At 36.3% G+C, this 24397-nt stretch overlaps 1 protein-coding gene across 1 annotated transcript in view; it reads left to right on the top strand.

Annotated features, from left to right (window-relative positions):
• USH2A (usherin) overlaps positions 1-24397 on the top strand; it is a 770355-nt gene that overhangs the window by 527590 nt on the left and 218368 nt on the right. The window contains exons 44-46 of the mRNA XM_067729757.1: positions 3993-4202; positions 5544-5746; positions 9462-9574. Coding sequence (XP_067585858.1) covers positions 3993-4202; positions 5544-5746; positions 9462-9574 — 526 coding nt within the window. The remainder of the gene's footprint in view (positions 1-3992; positions 4203-5543; positions 5747-9461; positions 9575-24397) is intronic.

The raw sequence follows: 24397 nt of genomic DNA on the forward strand, positions 1-24397 counted from the left end.
GCATCCACATTCCTTCAGGCCTTGAGATCCTTCTCTTGCTGGGAAAACTAGAGACAATCAGAGATGGTCAATTGGTCTTTAACACCTCGGTCCAAAAATGGCACAAACTGGCCACATGACCTCACCCAGATGCAAGGAGCCCAGGAAATGTAGTCTACCTATTTGACAAGAAGAGAGACACATGGGTCTCGGTGAGTGCTAGGGATTTTTACCACAACTTTTCTGTAGTGATTTTTAAAGTTTAATTGCTATTTAGCCTGTTAATGCTGCTAGTAGTTAGTGATGTCTTTCTTGATTTTTCTGTGTCTCTCTATTTTATGTATGATCAAGAATTCAGTGTAGTGTTACTTTCCTTGCCCTTCTCACCTGCCACTTTCAGTGTTTGGTCTATAAATTATTATATAATCATTTTACACAATTAACTTCTCTAGTTTTGATATTTTATCATCAATTCTTAAACTTCATGAATCTTAAGTTCTGGATCTTGATTCATCGTTTTGTCTTCTAGATAACATTATTGGAAAATTTTTATAATTAAAGTTAAGTAAGTTAAATAAATGAGCTATATATTCTCTTAACTTCTGCCTAAATAAGAACATTTGTCTGTTGTCCTTGCACATTCTCTTAATTTTTACCTATATAAGAAAATCTTTCTGCTGTATTTGCACATAAATAATGACTTAGCTGTGTATGAATTCTTGGATCAAAATATTTTCCCTCAAAACTTCTTGAAATTTTTCCATTGTCTTCCAAATTTGTTGTTCCAGAGAAGTCTGAAACTTGCCTGAATTTTTTTTCTCCTTTGTAGACGATATTTTAATTTTTAGTTTATTTGAGAAATGTCTTAATGATCCATGATATGCCTGTGTTTGGATATATTGCCATTATTTTAGCCAAAACTGTATTAATCTATTCAATTTATAGACATAAACCTTCATTTTGGGTCAGGTTTTATGGGATATTTTATATCCTTGATTATTTATTCCATTTCTTTTTCAAGTTAGTTAAATTTTTTTCATTCTCTGTTCTCAATATCTATAATTTTGACACTGATTTCTTCTTAGTCATTTTCCTCTTTATTTTTTTCCTGTCCTACCTTTTTAACTCTGTCCTTTTCTGCTTTCAATGTGGATTTTAATTCTGCCATTGCTTCTTATGTTTCCTTACTTTCCTTTCTTATTTAAGAAGGTCATTTAATATCTTCATGTCTATCTTTCCATAAAACAGTCACCTGTTTCCTAGAGCATCTTTTGCACAAAGGCATGTCCCTTTCGTTATTTTTAAAAACACCATGCAAATGTTTTATAAAGCTTTCATCTTATTTGTATAGAAGTAGTATATGAAAGACAAATTCTACTTTTGGAAGTTCTGGACAGTGTTTCCCTTATCTTATGCTATCAAGAACCCTTGTAATTCATGTTTTTCTCTTTTCAAAAAGAGAAATATATTCAGGTCCAGTTTTTACCAATCCACAGGGAGGGTGAAATTTGCTCGTCTCCTTATTCCAGCTATTTCAATTCTAACAGCGTTCCTCAAGGTCAGCAACCTTGAATTGTGTGTTGGCCAGTGGAACTGAGGATGTATCTTCTGTTTCTTAGCTGGTTCACTGACTTAGAGCCCACTGAAATTTGAAAACCTTGTTTGAACAATGTAAAAAGACACTCCTTTGCATGTACTGCTCCCTGAACTTCTCACAGTATGACTAGGAATATGAAGATCATTTAATCTATTTAATGTGTTTCTACTGTTTTTCTGTGTTTTGGACTCTGCACTGTAATGTCAATGAAGGAAGAAAGATGAATGTTGAAGCAGATGGCGAGAGGCAGGGCAGTGCAGAAACCTGGCCCGTGTTGCCTAGAGATGCTGCCTGTTTCTGGTTAGAAGAGTCTCATCCCATGGAGTAAGATGGAAGCAATGGACTGAACCCCATCTTTTCCTTTCTTCTTTGGGACAAGATTCTGTTCTATTTCAGGGGGTTGACGTATGGCGCATGGCTAAGAATGGACATTTAATGACATTTCATCCAGATATTGTCATATGATCTTTGCTCATCTTGAACTTATGGTGCTAGCCCCAATATTTTCAGTCTATATACACAGGTCCATTCTCTGGAACTTGATAGAAGAGATATCAGGCACATTTAACCATGGTAAAATCCATTTATATTTCTGAGTAGAATTTGAAAGCATTTCATTAATACTGTATCTTTAGCACTTGAATTTCTAACCGGCATGCTTATGTAACAAACTAAAATACAACAAGAACTTCAAATCTAGCAGACTTTCTGTTATATCTTAGCTGCCATAAATTAATGCGGAATCATACTGTAGGGCAGCAGAAAATAATTCTAATGATAGAAGGAACTTTTGCCCTCACAGAACCAGTGACTTTGCTGTACTCGACAAATATTATCATTTGGGAAAATATCAATGGACACGAAGAGCCAGTTCCCGACAATGCATTATAATGACCTCATTATTAAAGGTGCTTACGTTTTGTGACATCAGAGAAAAGAGACATCTCAATCTCCAGCGTTTTCCAAAGTAGTTGCTAAAGATCTCTTACTATAAACTCTTTCAACTCTACTGGCATACCAAACGTTTATAACTATTGCTGGATGTTAGGCCAAAGTGGTAGTGCGCTCAGGAAACAAACAAAAAATAAAAATCAAACCAGCATTCAGTTTTGATGTAAGACCCCCCCCCCAAGATCTTAATGAACAGGGGTTCTTAAAAGAAAGTCATGCAGTTCCCAAAACCATATTCCTTTTCATGGCCATACGCCAGGATCTCACATATTAGAGACACTGTACTTCAATAACCATAAAGAGAAATGCCACCTTTCCCTCCCCATCCTTGCTTAGTGCTGCAGAACAGTGTTAACACAAGCTTTTACATACAATTTTTGGAGCATTTACATACAAAACTCCAACCCCCAACCCTAACACAAATCAAGGTAATAGATCCTGCTTAAGGTCTTCAAAAATAATGCTAATTGAAGCAGAGCAGTATACTATTTTCTACCTAAGAAAATCTGAGTGTTGTGTATCTTCTTTTTAAAGCATCGTAATAGGAAAATCATGAGAAGAACTTAGTGCAAGAATGGAGAAATTGGGTGAAAGGAAAAAGAAAACAACAAACTGGTCTTTGAAAGGACAAGGGCTGAGGAATTGCTGAGTTATATTTGTGAGACAGTAAGCAATTCCTTCTAGCATCCTTTAAGAGCTTGTCTACATCTTACAGACAACAGTGAACTAGGAGAAAAGGATGGGAGCCTTGATCAAAATTCAAACATCATCCTAGGATCCTACTGAGTGAATCTTTAAGGAGAGCATACTACTTCACTTTGCTACATCAACAGTGCACATAACAGGGTATCTGTCTAAACATTCTTCCAGGTATCATTTAGCAGATTTTGTTAGCAAGTGAAAAAATTCCTCAAGTTTTAGCATCTGTGTCAGGACATGCCCTCATTTATATTAGCATAGAGTTCTCTCTAGAACTATTACTTATGAACAGAAGTTTTTCCCTGTACTGCATATTTTTATTTTACTCAATTTCCTTTCATAAGTATTATATCAAAGTTTTGAAGATTAGTTATATACTTATAAATATTAGGTTGGCCCAGGAGTTCATTTGGTTTTAAGTGAAAATAAAAGACACAGTTTTCATTTTTACCAAGAGCTTTACTGAGCAATGTATTCACTAACCGAACGAACTTTTTGGCCAACCCAATAGCATAATTAACATATTTAAAAGCAATTTAAAAGTTTATTTGCCTGTGAAGTTAAGACTATGCAATTAATTATGAGATGGGGGTGGAATCACCTTTGTTTAAAAAAGGTAAAACCCAGCACCCCTCTAAGGAAAATTCCATAAGCTTTCCCTTTTCTCATTCTAGGAATAGCTAATGATAGTGTATTCTCTGTCTTTTCCCCCCGAGACCCTTTTATATCAGCTACATTTACAGTGTCCTGTGTTAATTGTTAACAGCTTTTCAAGACCTACAAGGTGATGTTGAATATTATACACTTTTTTGGAGTTCTGCTACCGCCAATGAATCTCGAAAACTCCTCCCAGATGTAAACTCTCATGTCATTGGCCACTTAAATCCAAACACAGAGTATCGGATTTTTATCTCTGTTTTCAACGGAGTCGCCAGCATTAACAGTGAAGTGCTGCATGCAACCACTTGCGACGGCGGTGAGTCCAGATTTCAAGGGATGCTCGGCTTCAGAGATGCAAATGAAATTGATTGATTCTCGCTGAGGCTGAGATCAGTCATCCTTCCATTATAAAATTTCCGGTGTTGGAGGGAAGGGGGTCGGAGCTAAAATGCTTAAGTGCTGGCTGTCGTCAAGTGGCAGATCAATAAGTGGTCCCGTGGAGACAGCGACACAAGGCTCCAATCATGGGATATTAGCCCAGTTTGTTCCTGTTCTTTTCAGTGTATGCTTAGTTGGGAGCTGAGTTCACATCAATACATGGTGACATTTAGAAACATTTTTTTTTAAGAATTGCTCTCAGAAGCAGGATGCTATTCACAACGACAGCCAAGCACAGTGAGGGCCCTCCCTGAGTCACCAGAAATGGTAGGTGGAAGTTCAGCCACTGAGAAAAATTGCCTGTGACTCATTTCTAAGCCAGTTAGCAAGGGGATGGAAGCAAGGGAAGCAACTTGTGAATCTGAAATGTGTTTGGAATGGTCTTTCTAATCTTTTTGGCTTTCTAAAGTCTCATTATAAACATTATAATATCATTACCTCCAAGCAAGCGTTCCAGGTCATTAACAGAGCACTTTAAGTGTGGAACCCATTTCCCTTCGTGGTGCCAAAGGTTGACACCTTTTGTTTATAAAATAGAATGGATCACAAGGACAATTTTTCAACTAGTTAAGATGAGCTCTTATGATAAAAATAGGTCTTTGCATAGTTATTTCTGACATGCTTGAATAATTGTATAATTTAACGCCAAGCAAGATTTTTTTTCTAATGTTAGATTTCATCATTACCTATGGTAATCAACATTCCAAATCATTTACATAATGACAATATTGCATTATTGCTTCATATTGCTTGAGTTACAAGCTAGTAACATCAAATGATTTTTCACGTTCCACCAGCCTCGATATATTTGAGTTATATTTTTTTTGCTTAAGGAGCAAATTTTCATTCTTTTTTTTTTTTTTTTTTTTCTTCCCTGAGAGGTTTGGAGGAGTGCAGGGATGGGAACAGAGACAAATAATAGATATGTGTTAGTGGTGCAGATGGGTGAATAATTTATCATCATATCCCACTGGTCACATAGTATTGAAGATTAGCACTACGCTGGTGGTATAAAGCATTTTACCACCAATTCTCATGGTTTCTAACTGAGAGTATAATAAGCCAATTTACAGAGGACTACAGACTGTGATAACTTCATCAGAGGAAAGCAGATAAGCAACAAACCCTTCACTCAACCTAAATACTAATCGGCATTTAGTTTAACAAGTGCTTTTTCAGAGGCAGCTGGAGTTTATTCGGTTTCTTCCTTTAATTCCAGAGCCTCAGGGCATGCTTCCTCCAGAGGTTGTCATCATCAACAGTACAGCTGTACGTGTCATCTGGACAGCTCCTTCAAACCCAAATGGTGTTGTCACTGAATATTCTGTCCATGTAAATAATCAGCTCTACAAGACTGGAATAAATGTGCCTGGGTCTTTCATTCTGAGAGACCTGTCTCCCTTAATGATCTATGACATTCAGGTTAGAACGTTGTTTTTTTGAAGGTTAAGCTTATGGGTGTGTTAAATAAAACATGCTGGGTTATGTCTCTTAGTGGATACCTTCCATCTTGGTTACACATGATTTATTTGCTGGGGAAGGGGAGAGAAAAGAGGGAAATTGATCTGGATTAAATCTGTTTGGGGCGGGCAAACACACGAGTCACTGGAGAGGGGATAATGGGACTGTGGAAAGTGATGGTGATGAGGATGGTGATGATATTGTCACTGGCAAAAGGAAGCAAATCATGTGTTTGCAGTCAGTCTTGCCAAGCAGCTTGCCTTTTTCCTGGTTCTTTTACTGATAACAAAACCAGAATTAGCCTATAACTGTGGAGATATTCTTTCTACTCCTATTTCTGCTACTTATTAAATGTCATAACTTTAGGGAAGTTACGTAACCTCTCTTGGTGTTGATTGTCTCTTTTGTAAGAGCAAAGGACTAGATGACTTAAAACATTCTATCCCCCTCTAGCACTCTGTGATTCTGAACCCAACACCAATAGCAAAAATAAATGAATGTATGGCAGACGAAAAATATTAAAAGATTTTATCTGAGGATGAAAGAAATATATCTGTTCATCCTTCAACAAATGTTCAATGATCCTCACCTATATGAAAGCAATTGTATTTAAGTTTTTTGCCCTTGGGCCTTTTTGAGAATCTGTTGAAGTCAGTGCACACTGCCCTAGAAAAATGTGTATATTTTGATGTTTATACGACAAAAGTTAACATGCAATTTCAGAGAGTGCCTTGACCATTTGAGAGCCAACTCCTAGATCTCTTTGAGATCTACTGATCTTAAAAGTAGAAAAAATATAAAGAATATTAAGGCATATAAAACAAGGAACTTACCTTCAAGGAATTGGAAACCTTGTCAGAGCGCTAGGATATAAAAGATAACAAGGCCAAATGCAAAAATTAATGATAAAAACAGGATTTTTCAGAAGCTCAAAGTTTAGAGAGAAGGGTTGCCATATGGTAAATTTTTAACTAAACTATGCTCCTTCTAAAATTTATAAGAGCTTTTTAAATATTTTTCAGAAGATATTAAGTGCGGAAGTTGTATTTGACCACAGAAAACTTCACTGGCTCTGTTCATTAAGTGAACATTTCCCCAGCCCCTTCTTTCCCACACATATGAAGGTGAAACATATGTAAGCATCTAGCTACAACCAATGCATTAGCCTCTCCACTACTAGGCCTAGCTTCCTAAGAAAATGACATAAAAAGATATTTCATAAAAGAAGAAATGTGCATTGATTATTTTTCATTATGTTCCATGATTCCCGTCTACCCACCTGAGTTACCTTAGCCTGGACCAGTGGACTGATATTTTTGTTCATGACTCTTAGAGTGAATCTATGTATATGTGTAGCTCATCGATCACATCATGAAATGAAAATCACATTCAAAATAAATAGAAATATAACCTTATGAACAAGGTTAGCATAGGAAGGTGATGAAGGATTTGCTGTATTTTCCTCTTCGGGACGCTGGTGGAGAAAACCAACTGAGCCCTTGAAAGGCAGCTTATTCATTTGCTTTATAGGACTCAATATACAGCCTGGGGGTGAGATCACTGGGTGCTGTGCATGCATATGCAGTATCAGCCTTCCAACCATAGAGCAAGAGTTGACATGTAAGCGTTCCAGACATGTTCTACTCTGACAGGCTTCACTCAGACCTATTGGTTTGAGTCACTAATGGCCTGAGGAGAGTGCATTTTGATCCAATTTGGGACATGGAAACAGATGAGGAGACAAAAGACCAAATTAGAATCTAACACTTAGATTTTGTTATAAGATGTTCTTATTCTTCATAACTGTATTTTTATGAAGCTCCTCACTGTCCAGAAATGCTGCACTTGAAATAGTTGTTGCATTACTGGGACTTTGAATATCAAATTTCAAAGATTTTTATTTCTGATGTGAAGGGTGATTTGGTTCCATTTAAAATATGCACTTAACTGATATGCCTAATACTTTAAAACTAAGATTCCCTATACTAACACCCTCTGTGAAATAGCCACTGATTTTAAAGCAGACATGTAGACGCACCAAAGCATCTGCTTTTTTGAATGAATCATTTTACATATCCCTTTTTAAAGGGAATAAGCATTTCCATTTTTAATTCAATTTTATCTCTTTTTGTGCCCCAAAGATGGAGACTTGGAATATTGCATTATCAAGGAAGTGAACATATTGACACATTTCTCTAAAGTCAAAGTGAAAGCTTTCTGGAGAATCATTTAAATACACTTAAGTGTAGAACTTAAAGCTCTGCTTATTATTTAGATAATAAGACAGTAGGGTACAGTAAAGCCTGAATCAGATATTTCATATCTTATCAGCTTGATCATATTCCCTGATTTCTCTGACCCCTCCATTTACAAACTTCTGAACGTGGAGTTGTAAAGATTCAACAAAATTATCTGTGCAAGTACCCATCATAATATTTGGCATATAAAAGATTCAGTTGAGTCGATTTTGAGTTATCTCACTATGCATCATATAATCAAATATTTCCCAATATGCATGAAGTTTTATTGTCCTTAATTCTATTATAGCAAGCATATTTTAAGTTCATCTGCCTGTTAAGTTTTTTGAGGTTTCATTGGACATATTCAGAGTAAACAGCCTTGACAGTGTTTAAATATCTACTAAATATTAGCTCAAAATGCTATGTGGCATAAATAAATCACACAAAAGCATTATAAAAACTCCCATTTAGGTGCAAACTGCCCCATGAACAAAGCGACATAGCTACTAAATATAACACATAGCACATTTGTCTTTCCTCAAATGCCAGTTGAAATTCAGAGAACTGTGTTGCTTTAAAGGCTCAGGATTAGTGTTTAAGATTCATCGGTATCTGGTATCCTCCATTTATGTATTAAATGCTGAAAGTAAATTAGCGTTGGAAAAAGTGCAGTTCCTCTTTGGTTTACATGTTAATGGAAAGCAGAAGGGTGTCGCTTCGTAGATTGTCCACGAGCGATCTCCTGTATGTTCATCTGTCTCTCCCCCCTCTTATCGAATATGTTCCTTCTGTGTTACTGATGCTTGATGAACCTGATTTCTAATCTTTAGTTATTCCACCCTTCTCGGTTTTTATTCAGATTAGGTGGCAGAATTAAAGGGTGAGTGATGAGTTTCTGCTGTGATTAAGGTAAAAATACAATTGCAGCTGGAACAAATGGATATAAAATAGCTCAGCCATATTGGAAAGCTTCCCTAGACCTCATTTTTCTTCCATTAGACATTAGCATTGAGGCTATTTGCTATAAAGTGTCAAGACTTCCAGAAGATATCATCATTACCCTCTCTTGTTGTAGATCCAGAGAGCAGTATGCAGTGATAACATATTATGCTTGCCAACTGTCACCTAAACATCCTCCCTTCCTCAACTGTGCTCCAAATAGACGAATATGTCTGTCTCTTTCTGAATGGTTGGAACCAGAAACTAAACATCACCATTTGAATCACTAGATCAATTGTTCTGAGCTCATTTCTGTGCTTTATTTTGACCTTTCCCACCAGACTCAATTAACATAAAAAATTAAGATTGATTAAACCCTAAGATGCTGTAGAGAACTATGAGACTCCTGTGAAATGAGGGTGGGGGAGGTTCAGTCCATCAGCAATCTGTATTTTGAAAGTATTTGCAATAATTCGTTTCTAAACTAACATTTGCAGGTTGAAGTCTGCACAAAATATGCCTGTGTGAAAAGCAATGGAACCCAAATCACCACCATGGAAGATAGTCCAAGTGATATACCAGCTCCCACAATTCATGGCATCACTTCAAGGTACAAATTTTTTGTCAATTAATCTAAAGAACTGATCATAAACAATGAAAATAAAAATCAAAGGTATCATCCCAGCCATGATAATCTCATTTAGTAGATTACTATAAATATGTGTGTAAATCAAATGTTTGATATTATTAGGTATTGATCTCCAATAGACACGTCCCCTAACATTTAAACTTTGATATCCCTGATTGCCCAGCTTCACTTCCTTTTACTCAGTAATTGTGAACAAATGCTGAAGTGCATGGAAAAGTTGTCCTTCAGTAAATCCTTTCGTGAGGCAAATAATACAACTTTAACTAGAATGACTACCTTCTAACTTAATCTCTTTGAAAAAATTAGATTTAGAGATATCAGATTCCCCTAAAGCTAGAAACATCTGTAAAATAATTACGGGAGATAAATTATTGAATAACTGTTACCAATTTTACCAGATTCTTCATAGAATCCTTTTATTTTTCTGTATACTTTTGTTGCTGAGTGGTGATCAAAGTTTGAAAGTGAGCCTCTTTTCAATTCAAAATAGCAATAAGAAGAAAAAGATTTAACATCAAGTTTCCCAAGCCAAAAGTGATATTAAGTTTTCATCTCTCCGTATCAAGCCAAGGCTAGAGAAAGAAACCTGAGTATTCCCATATCATACTTTTGCCCCAACCAAATGAATCACCCTTCATCTACACACACATACACACACCCCATGTACACACATGCACACTGGCTAAAATAATCAACCTGTTATAAAATATTTCAATTCTGAAGGATTCCTTTATGACGTATTGAAATTTCTAGGTCTTTTTTTTTGTTAATCAGTTCAATAGTACCTGTACTGATTTGGGGAACTAGTGATTAAAATAATTAGAAAAACTCAAGTAATTGTATTCTTAGATGTTCGGAGCAAAAGTCATATCTTGTTTTCTTGAGTACATCTATAAAACACATGATGATATCTATCTAATGTAGGATATGTTCATTAATCGATAATTCCCTCAGCAGATTTTGCCCACCTTTCCACAGGATTGCCTACCTTGTAGGGGGAAAATGGTCAAGTTTAAGGGATACCAAAAAGCTTTATTTAATTTTTCAGCAAACACACTTGTGGGTATAATAATATAAGAAGTGAAAGTAATACAAAGAAATATAAGACATGGTTCTAAATGTTCACAGTTCCAGTCTACTGTGGCAGACACTTCCCTAAACAAATATTTATAGAACAGTGTGAGAAACACTACAACAGAAGCTTATAATGTGCAAGAAGTGCATAAAAAAAATACCAAGCTCTACCCATGATTATCAGTGAAGGCATCATGAAAGACGTGACATTTGAGTTCCTTCTTAAAGAACTCAAGGAAGAAGTATAGGTAGGTGGGTGGATGTTGTCACATTTCTTGCCTATTAGCATCCTTATGACTCAAGCTCAGGTGAATGGCATAAGGGAATATGTCTTAGATTACATATTTACATGTAGCTAAAAATAATACGCAGGCTTTTTTAGAAATAGAGCAAATACCCATATGTTTCTCTGCCTCTAAGATATTTTTTAAGAAGATGCTTGCAGATGATAACAGAGAAAAAATATTTTTTAGTTGTGGTTAAAGACTGCTTATCCCCAAATATAGTAAATTGGTGGCAAAAACATTAAAAAGGGTATACAACAAGAGCAAGGAAAATAGCAAAGCAGATGACAATAACAGAAGAGAGATTTTAATACAATTTTTGAAAGCAGTATTTGGCAGGGAGAGGCAAATGACTTTGTACAGTGGTGAAATTTACAACCAAAGTGTTGGTTGGCAGAGGGAGATAATGACATAAAACAAACTAATTTGCTCTGCCGGGAGAACCTCAATGGCTGAGCACTTAACAAGCTTTCAGAATTGTGAAGAAGAGGAAGATGGGGTAAAGTTCAAAGCTGATAGTTTACAAAAGAGTGGTTGGGACCTGTAATTAGTCAGGGTTCTCCAGAGAAACAAAACCAAAAGTGAAGACTCAGGAAAGCTGGGGGTGTAGTCCCAGTCCGGGTCCAAAGTTTTGAGAATTAGAGGTGCCAGTGGTATAAATCCCAGTCCAAGTCTGAGAGTGAGAGAAGACTGATTAGATCAGGTAGTCAGGCAGAGAGAGGAAATTCTCCCTTCCTTCACCTTTTCATTCCACTCAGACCCTCAACTGATTGGGTGATATGCCCACCTACATTATGGAGAGCAATCTGCTTTACTGTGTCCACAGATTCAAATGCTAATCTCATCAGAAACAACCTTGCAGATACACCCAGAAATTATGTTTAGCCAAATGTCTGGACACCCTGTGGCCCAGTCAAGTTAAAAATTACCCATTACATAAAATTAGCCATTACAGAATGAAAGGTTGCCTACCTCTGTATTATTCATCCATGTGTCTATTTCTCTTCCTCCATGTGGCATATTCCATCACCAGGAGATTAGAAGTTTTTTTTCTCAAGAAACTGAACAGAGGTATTTAGAAATTAGGGCTACTAGGCACAGTGGAAATCTGGGATGAGGGGCAAAGGTAAAAATCATGTTAAAGTGGTTAGACTACAATTAGAATGATGGCACCTCAGTGGCTTTCCCCAGCTCTGTTCTTAGAAACAAATATCTAGTCATAAATGTTTCCACACAGGAAGGGCATTCTTCTCTGGAAAAGTTTGAATGACTCCAAATAAAATACTTCCGGGAACTAGCAGATAGGGATCACCTAACAGAAAAGGTAGCTAACCATCTGGTCACACAGTAGTAAAGCACATCAGTCAAGAAGCCTCACTCATATACAATATAAAGCTTCTAGTCATCTTTTTTTAAAATCTCAAAGATGAAAAGAAAATTAAAACAGAGGAATAATTCAATAGACACAGGGACAATGCAGGATGAGGAAAATATCCATAACAATCTCAGAGGGATTAAAAAGACATCCTCTATCTATAAAACAACACCAAAAAATCCTACTTGGAAGAAAGAATCAAAGTAAAGCAGGATGTGAGGGGGGGGGTACCTCATGGAAATTAAAAGTGTGAGAGCTGAATTGGAAATTTAAGGTAAAGTCTCTGAAAGTGCAATAAAAAGTAAATATGTTAATACAAATGAAATTTTTAAGAGAAAGTTTTAAAATCCAGGAAATCAAATATTTGGATAATAAGAGTTCCAGAAAGAGAGAACAGAGGAAAAAGAAGGGGGAAAATAATCAGAGAAAAATGACAAGAAAATATGCCCCCCCCCACCAGAAAAAGGAAAAGACAATATCCCAGAACCAAAGATACCAGTATGTAGATTAAAAGCTACTATAGATACTAGCACAGTGATTGAAATAAGAGCCAATAAAGGGATATCATCAGGAAATTTCAAAATACCAGGTTAAAAAAAGCACATCCAAAAAACTTCTAGGAGGAAAAGACAGATGGTGTACATACTGCATTGGGAATTTGAATGGCATTATCAGACTATAAACAGTAACATTCATTGCTAAGAAAACAATGAAACAATGCCTTAAAATTCTGAATTAAAAAAAGAACCTTTTCGTCTTATAAATTCCATACTCAGTCAGCTATCAACTGATATTGTTTTGGATTAGCAGAGAGGCAATTTAAGACAGGTGAAGAGAAAAAAAATATAGATTCTGTAAAAACTGACAAGGGTGTGAAGAGAACTGCCTAATTTTAACAATGAATTAAACTTCCAAAAAGATTCTGGGTTTGCTAAATTTGTTTACTTTTTAATTATTCTCTTAATTTTTTTATTTTGTTTTTAATTTACATATAGTAAAATACACTCTTTTTTGCTTCACAGTTTTATGAGTTTTGACAAGTACATATGAACTTGTCAAACATATGAACACCACTACAGTTAAGATATAACACTGTTCCATTATGTCAGAATATTTCTTCACACTGGCCCCTTTATAGCCACTTCCTTCCTCCTCCACCCTCCTCCAAACTGAGCAAACACTGCTCTGTTCTGTTCTCTATAATTTTTCCTGTTCCATGTTGTCATATAAGTGGAATTATACAGTATGTAGCCATTTAAGCCTGGCTCCTTTCACTCCGCATAATGCATTTAAGATTCATCCATGTTATTGCATATATTAATAGTTTGTTAATTTTTGTTACTGAATAGTATTCCATTGTATGAATATACCACAGTTTGCGTACCATTTGGGTAGTTTCCAGTTCTTGGTGACTATGAATAAAGTTGATATAAACATTATGTACATAATGTGAACGTAGATTCTCATTTCACATGGGTAAATAACTAAGAGTTGGATTGCGGAATCATAGCATAAGTTTACATTTTACTTACTTTATAAGAAACTGCGAGGAAAGGTGGGGAATGGGATGAATTGGGAGATTGGGATTGACATATATACACTACTGATCCTACGTATAAAATAGGTAACTAATGAGACCCTACTGTATAGCACAATGAGCTCTACTCAATGCTCAGTGGTGACCTAAATGGGAAGGAAATCCAAAAAAGAGGGGATATAGGTATACTTATAGCTGATTCACTTTGCTGTACAGTAGAAACTAACACAACATTGTAAAGCAATTATATTCCAATAAAAATTAATTTAAAAAAAAGAAACTGCCAAACCAATTTCCAAAGTGACTGTAACATCTTGCATTCCTACTAGCATTGTATGAGAATTCCAGTTGCTTCTCATCTTTGCTAGAACTTGATATTCTGCAAGAATTTTTCCTCTCTCTCTCTCTCTCTCTCTCTCTCTCTAGCTCTTTTAATAGATGTTTAGTGGTGTGTCATTATGGTTTTAATTTACATTTATTTCCATGATGATTAATGATATTGATCATCTTTGCAAATGCTTTTTTGGCATTTGTTTTCTCCTTTGATGAAGCTCTTTTTCAAATATTTTATTAATTTTTTACTTGGATTTGTTGCTTTCTTATTGTTGAGTTCATATTTTTGAAGTATATTTTGGATTTGAATTTTTGTCAGATATATGATTTGCAAATATTTTCCTCTCATTTATGGCTTGTCTTTTCATTCTCTTAATTGTTTTTATTTAGAGCAAAGTTTTAAATTTCAGTAAAGTTCAGTTTATCACTTTTTTCATTCATGGACTGTGCATTTGGTGTTGTATCTAAGAAATCCTTACCTGAGTCAAGTCACAAAGATTTCCTCTTATTTTTCCTACTAGAAGTTTCATATGTTTACATTTTGAATTTATGTCTATGATTCATTTTATGTTAATTTTTCTATAAACTGAGATGTGGGTCAAGGTTAACACCTTTGCATAGGGATATCCAATTTTTCCAACACAATTTGTTGGAAAGACTATACCTTCTCCTTTGGACTGCTTTTAGACCTTTGTCAAAATCAATTTAACACATTTTATAGATCATTTTTGAACTCTCTGTTCTGTTCAGTTTACCAATGTGCATATTCATTTACCAGTATCATACAATCTTAATTACTGTAGCTTTACAGTAAGTTGTAAAATCATGTATTATGAGTTCTTCAACTTTAAGCTTTTTAAAAAATTTTCTGACCTTTCTCATTACTTTGCTTTTCCATATAAATTTTAGAATCAGCTTGTCAATATCTATAAAATCCTTCTGTCATTTTGATTAGGACTGCATTTAATCTATAGTTCAATACAGGGAGAAGTGACACCTTAACAATACCACATCTTCCACTTCATAAATACAGCACATTGCTCGTTTATTTGCATCCTCTTTCATTTATTTCATCAGTGTTTTGTAGAATTCAGTGTTCAGATCCCACACATATTTCATAAGATTTATACCTACTATTTATTTTGGGGAGTACTACTCTTAATGGTTCTTTAAAAACATTGAAATCCAATTGTTTATCGCTAGGGTGTAGAAACACAATTAATTTTTGTATAATGACCTTGTATGCAGCAACCTTGCTAAACTCATTATGAGTTTTAGGATCTTTTAGGAGCTTTTTTTAGATTCCCTGGGTCTGCATAGATCCTCTGCAAAAATAAACAATTTATTTCTTCCTTTGCAATCTGTGTGTCTTTTACTTCTTTTTCCTGCCTTATTGCCTTGGCTCATTCAGTAAGGCGGACACCCTTGACTTGTTCCTGTTCTTTTACCATTACATGTGATGTTACCTATGAATTTTTTAGAGATACCTTTTATCAGGTTGAAGTCTTCTCTTTTATTTCTAGTTGCTGAGAGTTTTTATCATAAATGGATATTGAATTTTGTTAAATGCCTTTTTTGCATATAATTTGTTAATATGGTTAATTATATAGATTGATTTTCAAATAATTAACTAGTCTGTATTATCTGGATAAACCCCACTTGGTTGTGATGTATTTTCCTTTTTATACATGCAATTTGCTGTTATCTTATTGAGAATGTTTATGACTATCCTCATAAAATATATTGAACTGTTTTTATTTCTTGTAATGTCTTTGCCTGATTTTGGTAACATGGTAATTCTGGCCCCATAAAATAAGTTGGAAAATATTCCCTCCTCTGCTATTTTCTGGAAGAGATTGTGTGAAAAGGTATTTATTTCTTAAATGTGGTAGAATTCACCAGTGAAACTCACCTTTGCCTAGAGTTTTCTTTGTTGAAAGGTATTTTACTCAGAATTTAATTTCCTTAACAGTGTAGGATGATTCAAGGTATCTATTTCTTCTTGAGTGAGATCTGTAATCTTGTGTTTGCAAAGAATTGGTTAATTTCACCAAATTTATGGGCAGAAAGTTGTAATGTTTGTAGAGTCTGGATTTATTTGCATTCTTTCATTTCTGATAACAGTAATAAGTGTCTTCTCTCTTTCATAGTCAATCAGTCTAGAGTTTTATCAATTTTGTGGATCTTTTCAAAGAACCATCTTTTGGTTTTATTGTTTTTTCTCTATTGTTTTATGTTTTCCATTTCATTGATTTCTGCTCTTTATTGATTTTTTTCTTCTTCTTCCTTTGGATTTATCTTACTCTTCCACTTTCTTAGAGAGGAAAGCTACATTATTGATTTGAGATCTTTCTTCTTTTTGACTAGAACCATGTAAAGTTATGAGCTTTCCTCTAAGCCCTGCTTCAGGTGAATCTCAGAAAGTTTGAAATGTTGCATTTTCTTTCATTTAGTTCAAAATACTTTTTAGTTTTCTTAATACTTCTGCTTTGACTCATGAATTATTTTAGAAGTGGTTTGCTTAATTCCCAAATATTTTGAGGTTTTTCAGATAAGTTGTGAATGTAAATTTCTAGTACTATTCTGTTATGATCTGAAACATGGTTTTATAATTTCAGTTCTTTCACATTAGTTAAGGTTTATTTTATGGCCCATAATATGATCTGTCATGGTGAATATTCTATGTGTACTCGAGGAGAATGTGTGTTCTGCTGTTGTTAGAGCATTTTATAAATGTCAATTAGGTCGAGTTGAGTGATAGTGATGTTCAGGTCATCTATACACTTAATGATTTCCTGCCTGGTTGTTCTATCAATTATTGTGAGAGGCATGTTGAAATCTCCAAATATAACTGTGGGCTTATCTATTTCTTTTTTAGAACTATCAATTTTTGCCCCGTGTATTTTGTTGGTTTATTATGAGGCGCCTATATATTTCAGATTGTTGTGTCTTGGTAAATTGATCCTTTTGTCATTGTGTAATATTCCTTTTTCTTCCTGATAATTTTCTTGTCATCATGTATATTGTGTCTAATACTAATACAGCCACTCCAGCTTTCTTTGGATTAGTGTAATTTTGAGTGATTTCGGATTGTGTCCTGAACATTTTAAATATCAGGTTGTGATCTGAGTCCTGTTAAAATCCTCTGAAGAAGGTTGGAGTTTTTTTTTCAACAGGCAATCAACTGGTTAGCTTCAGACTGAAAATTCTGTCTTGGCTTATGTGGTCAATGGCTGTAATATCAGTTCATCTTTCAAAAGCTTTGCTGCGCTGCTTTATATCTGCCCCACGCATGCACCTCTCATTGGCTAATCTGGTATTTAGTTGGGGGATTATGTAATGGTTCAGATCTCAAAGTCTTTGCTACAGTGCTCAGATTTCCTTTGCCTGTGAGGCAATCATGCATGTGCAGCTTGGAGTTGAGTTAGAACTTGTATTGGTTCATGTATAGAATTAGTAGACTGCCTAGCTTTCTCTTCTCTGAGATTTCCCCCATGTTTTTCACATCACTTGGACTTCCTTTCCCAAATCTTTGGCTAGAAAGACATGGTTTCTCTTGTAATTTTAGCTTCCCAATATACCTCACAGTTTACATAAATGGGGTTGTTTGGGGGGCAGTGAGATTAGAGAGAAAATAGAGGAAAAAATAAACGAGATTTTGGACCACAGGGGTGCTTTCCCCGATTCCTCTGGTCAGACAGCTTGTTTTTTCTCAGGATTTTAGATTCTCATTTGGCCAGGACTGCCATCATGCAGCTCCTTGGCTGGAATCATCCTCAGAGCAGGAAAAAAGAGAGGAAAAAGAGGAAATAAAATGAAACAGGAATACCCATCATACGCTTTGGCTTGCAAGGCCTTCTTGTACTCTGGCCAGAAAGATTGGGTTCCTCTCATAGATTGTGCTTGCCCAGTGCTCGGTTCCACACTGGGGCTGCTGTTGGGTTAAAGATGGGAGACAAAGGGGGGAAATGATGGTAAACGCATCCTGTAATGTTTGCTCTTTAAGTTTTGGCTCCCCTCCCGATCTGCCTCTATTGTTAACTTTTCAGAGTCCTTGAGTGATTGCTTTTTGTAACTAGAGCAGACTTTTTAGCAGTAATCAGTGGGAGAGAGAGGCTATAACTGGCTTTCTCCATGTTGACCAGCACAGAAAGTACGAACCCCTCCATATTTTTCTTTATTCCCATGCCTTTGGCAACTTTATTTCCTTTTTTTTTTCTTTTTGGTCAAAGATCTGGCAAAAAAACTGATGGAAATCATTCACGACCAAATATTGGCATGTACAGTCTTTCCTTTCTTAAATTGATCTATCGTAGCACGGCAACATTTTCCAAAGGCAAGACCCTAATGAGCAGATATAGGCGCCAAGCCATTAATCAAAATTACACCAACACCAAAGCAGTTAGCCTCCTGTGTGCATGTTATTGTTTGTGTAATTTCATTATACTTCTGGCAGTGTATACTTGTTAGTTATGTTTCTATTTTGGTTTAAGAAAATCTCTTTTATATTAGCAACATGCAAAATCAAATGTGAAATCCTTCCAGACAAATGTCAGTAGACAGGGTTTGCTTCTGTAGCATTTAGAATATTTGGGGTTCTAATAAGACACATATTTCTTAGAATCTTTGTTTATTTTTGGTAAAAAGCAGTCATCAGCAAATTTTAACTTTTATATATTTTCGTAACATATACCAATAGCCTACCAGCCTGTTTGATTATAAGCATGGAGCATGTCATTTTCGTCTTTGGCCTTAACTTACACCTTGCTTTTGACTGCAACATCTTCAGTACAAGCACTTACACATGTTTTTTCCATTATATATAAACCAAAGATGCCATAGCACACAAAGTTATTTAGAAAGATCAGATGAAACCTTCTAGTTTTATAAGCTACTCCTCCAGAAACAAGCTCTGTCTCTACATCACATTTTCCATACTTGTCATATTATCATCAGCTGATTCTATATCCCCAAAGAATGCTAACGACTGATCGATAACCCAGACATGTCTGGCCGTGGCCTACACGTGCCCTGGGTAGTTCATTTATTTGCCTTGGTGGATTTGCTAGAGTAGAATTTAATCAATAGCTAATTCATTAATTCTGGTCCTCGAGAATGTAGAGACTGCACTGGCTGAAGATAGCTAGCTGGCTCTGGCTTTGATTGAAATATGACAGACACTGCAACTGACAGCTTTACTGGGTACTGTGAAGTTCGCTCCAATAAGTTCACTTATTTATTCTCCATAAATGGATACGCTAAGAAAAGAACATAAACAAGGAAGAGTTTTTATTACATGACTGGACTGCTATTCCAAGATGCATGATTTCCAGGCATGAAGCTCAAGGGAAAGCAGAAAGAGAGAACACAGATCATGTCTCTCATTGCCTTTAACGGGATCCACGGCAGTTTTTACAGTTCCAAATCAGTTTGGGGCTGTATTATTGATGAGAAGGCTGAGGCATAATGTCTTTGTAGCATTCACAAATAATTGTTTAAATGTTTGCTTCAAGCTCCTGAATGATATAAATGATATTTTTACACACCAGCTTCCTTCTGATAGCAGCACGGGGTCTGTCTCTCTAAATGAAGGTTAAACCACTATCTTCATCTAGAAAGCCCCCTAGCTTTTCAAAGTACATAGCTGGCGGTTGAGGATGGCATGACAGGTCATAGCTTGTGGAAAAAGAACTTTCCCCTTTCTGCCTCACCAAATTTGGGTGAAACTTTGAGGCCTCTATATTTTTATACTATGACATTGGATATCAGGAAATCTCTTCTATCGTTATTTTCCCTCTCTGATTTTTTTCAGTGACTGATAGCTTGAACACTGAAGTAATAATTTTACAATTAAAAACAATTTTTTTGAGCCATGTTTTATTTTTTTAAATGGGGAGTGTGCTGGGCTGTAGATATAGAATGTCAGATGACTTCTTCGTCCATATTCTCAACTCCCCTTCTCGCCAGTATGGTTAACTTGAGACAGCTTTTCATTTGGACTGGAATTGTCTACTTGAGTCTTTGAAGATATGGGAAGACCTCTCAAAAGAGATCATTTAGAGTGTATTTAGAACTGATGTACACACCCAGTCAGTAGTCTGATAATCATAATGGCTTTCAGGAAATAGTAGTTCTGATGGCCAATGAATTCTGATCATCAAACTCAGTGTTTGATTAGGAGACCTTACAGAATATTGAGCTTATTCTTAAGACTCTGCCAGCACTATTTCCACTTTCTCACTTCCCTCTCTTTCCCAAACTCCTTTTAACTTCTCCACTTCTTTCAGTTCCCACAGAAGCAGCTCAATCACTAAGCATTTGAGAGGCCTTTGTATGCATCTCGACAAAATCCAGTTTTTCCCCCCAATTCACTTTGGCCTTTAACTGCCGCTTTATCCCTGGCTCCCTGATCACTCATTGGTTTCTTTTATTGGTTTCATTCTAATTCCATTCATTAATTGTGGGTGTCCTCAACAGAAAGACTCCCTCTGCTACTCAAATAGTTCAAATATTCTCACAGTTTTCATCATACTGATGTCTCAAGATCTCTGTCCCAGCTATCTCCCTAAACTCCAGTCCCATATATTCAATTGCCTATTGATTTTCTATAATGATAGGCACCCATCACTTCCATAACCTCAAGCCTTAATTCTCATCTAACCCAGTTTTTCCAACATCCATTTCGGCAAAGGCACCACCGCCTTGCATATGATCGCAGACATCTAGCTTTGATTTTTTTTAATCCCCTGATTTCACTCAATATCAATTTTAGTCTATTTTCTTTTGGAGCATCTTCTCATAGCTGTTCCTCTTCTCCATTTCCACCACTGCAACCCTAGCTCATGCTTTATCATTTATGTTGATGTACTTGTCTTAATTCAGTGAGATACAAGGAGGAAAGGCTTTACTTTTTTCCCCAACTCTTGAAAAACCTTTCAGGAATACCTTATGGCCTTCACATTATTTTTTAGTTATGAGTCTCATTTTAGTCATTAAGATTCATGATCAAGTATTAAAAAGTCCATTCTGGGAATTCCCTGGTGGTCCTGTGGTTAGGACTCCATGCTTCCACTGGAGGGGGCATCATAAGTTCGATCCCTGGTCAGGGAACTAAGATCCTGCATGCTGCACAGTTTGACCAGAAAGAGTCTAGCAAAAATCTAAAAAAAAAAAAAAAAAAAAAAGTCCATTCCATCTCCAGCAAAATATTAAGCTCACATTAGTTCAAATATTCCACCATTTCTCAGGCTCAGACCTGATCCCAGTTTGCCCTTTCTCCCTCCTTGCTCTTTCTTGCCTATTCCCTTTCATTCAAATGTGCCTCTTCCCAATGTTACTATTTTACTTCCATCACTGGATAGCCATCCAAGCCCTCTCTGTGGAAGGTGGCACTTTTTTGAACAATTGTGTTTTCCTTGAGAGAACCCATGAGGATCTCCCCAAAGCCAACTTCTCTCACATGAGTGTTGCCCTCTGCAACTGATCTATGGTGCCAACAGAGCAGGACACACCAAACACTCTTCCTGCTGGAGCCCCCTCCCCCAAAAACCCACCATCATGGTCAGTGTAACTTCAAGGGAGCTCAAGCCTAGCCATCTTGCAAGACTTCCACTGGCTCATAGGAAATGCACTCATGTGCGCCATGCTAAAGATCGACGGTGTGGCAATCTTGTCTTACCCTATCATTAGAGCGGCTCCAGACAATATCTGGCCATTAGAATTCTCTAACTGAGAAGCAAGCACCTTTTCTTGTGGTCATATAGGCTTCCAACCCCCATGTCAGGGCTGCCCCAAACTCCTTTCTATACTTCCCTCCAGGGACAGTTGCAAATTGGGCTTAGATATTTCTGCATCTCAGGAAGTACCAACCAGGAGAAGCAAGTGCTTCCAATTTCTCTGAGTGATGTATTTAGAATTCCTTCCTCAGCCTTGAGAATGTTTAGGGGTGGACTGGGGGTGGATTTTAATGTCACTCTTCACTAAGTAAATCATTCCTCTTTCACTCCATGGCTCAAAGATCTACAGTGGTTTTCCAATGCACTCAAAAATGAATCCAAAGTTATTTCCATGTTCTATAAAACCCTACAGGATCTGCAGTCCCCAAACCCACACTCCCAACACCCACCTGATTCATTTTCCATCATTCTCTTGCTCAGTCCAGCTCTGTCCCACCAGATTCTTTGATTGTCCTTCAACAAGCCATGTGCACGGATGTCTCAAAACCCCTATACCTCCTGTTCCCTCCGCCTAGAAACTCCTGTTCACTTGCTTCATCCCCTCTTTCGGATTTCTGCACAGAAGAGCCAGGCCTTCTCAGACAACCAATGTAACATATTGTACACTTACGTGTTTGTTTACTGTCCCACCTTCCCCCAGCAAAATGTAAGTTTTATGAAAGAAGGAACTTTGTCTTGTTTATTTGTAAGTATAGAACAATGCTTTACATATAGGAGGTACTTAATAAATACTCATTAAAATTCAAAAACTCTCCTAGAGTTCTGTTTATTTTGGGTTGGTTTGGGTGATGGGTCAATGTTAAAAGGCAGCTTTATCCTCAGAACTCAGCAGAATCTTTTTATTTGGGGGGGGGGTGTTATTTTTTTAATTTTTTAAAAAATTTTATTGGAGTATAGTTGCTTTACAATGTTGTATTAGTTTCTACTGTATAGCAAAGTGAATCAGTTATATGTATACATATATCCACTCTTTTTTAGATTTCCTTCCCATTTAGGTCACCACAGAGCACTGAGTAGAGTTCCCTGTGCTAAACAGTAGGTTCTCATTAGTTATCTATTTTATACATAGTAGTGTATATATTGTCAATCCCAATCTCCCAATTCGTCCCCCCTCTTCCCCACCTTGGTAACCATAAGTTTGTTCTCTACATCTGTGACTCTATTTCTGCTTTGCCAATAAGTTCATCTGTATCATTTTTCCAGATTCCACACATAAACGATATTATACGATATTTGTTTTTCTGATACCAGTCAGAATGGCCATCATCAAAAAATCTACAAACAATAAATGCTGGAGAGGGCGTGAAGAAAAGGGAACCTTCCTACACTGTTGGTGGGAATGTACATTGGTACAGCCACTGTGGAGAACAGTATGGAGGTTCCTTAAAAAACTAAAAATAGAATTACCATACGACCCAGCAATCCCACTCCATATCCGGAGAAAACCATAATTCGAAAGGATGCATGCACCGCAATGTTCATTGCAGCAGAATCTTGCTGTTTGTTCCCTTTTAGAAGCAAGATACTTAACGGAGGAATTCGTCATCAGTCATCCTCAGTTTGGGGCTATAGTTTTAAGTTCCTAAATAAGAGAAAACCCCATTAAACCGTCTTTCATAGTTAAGTTACTGCAGAAGCTCACTGATATTTCTCCCTACCCCTAGTCTCTTCTACTCTAATCTGCCAGGGTATTACTTCTAAAAGGACTTTATATTCTGCTAGTGATACCACTGCACAATCACCCTATTTCACCATCAAATTCCTCAACATAGTATTTGAGGGACTTCATAACGTTCTTCTTAAGTTCAGACTGACCTTCCGTTATTGCTGGATGTAAATCATTCGCTCGTCAAGTTGGTCCCATTACTCTTCTCCATATGGCTAGGCAGCTTCTCCCTCTTATTTTTGCCTATATGAATCTTCCTTCTCAGAATTCTTCCCATCCTCTTATTCCAATTCAAGTCCACATCCACTTCTCCCATGAAACCTTCGTTGTTCGTCTAGACACAGTGATCTTTGTTTATGTGTTTCTGTAATACCTGTAGCCTCAACTACACACTTAAACACTTGATTTTACGCTGCTGTATAATAGTTGACATGCTTCAGGTATGCATGTTTCACATCTCCTCATACTCAAGGACACAGAGTTTTTACCTTTTGATATTTTACTGACTCCAAGTTATGCTAAATATTCTAGTGGATAATTAAACATTCAATTATTTGATTTGAGAGCAGAGAATTAATATTGTTATCATATTACATTTATTTAGTCTTATATTAAAAGTGTCCTGATCATTTTTGATAATCACAATCTGGAATAGTATTGAAGAACTTGAATGTTATATAAATGATTGACAAAAATGACCAAGCTGAATAGGAATTTTTTTTTTTTTTTTTTTTTTGCGGTACGCGGGCCTCTCACTGTTGTGGCCTCTCCCGTTGCGG

Source organism: Pseudorca crassidens, chromosome 2, assembly GCF_039906515.1.
Source record: "Pseudorca crassidens isolate mPseCra1 chromosome 2, mPseCra1.hap1, whole genome shotgun sequence".
Classification (NCBI taxonomy): Eukaryota; Metazoa; Chordata; class Mammalia; order Artiodactyla; family Delphinidae; genus Pseudorca; species Pseudorca crassidens.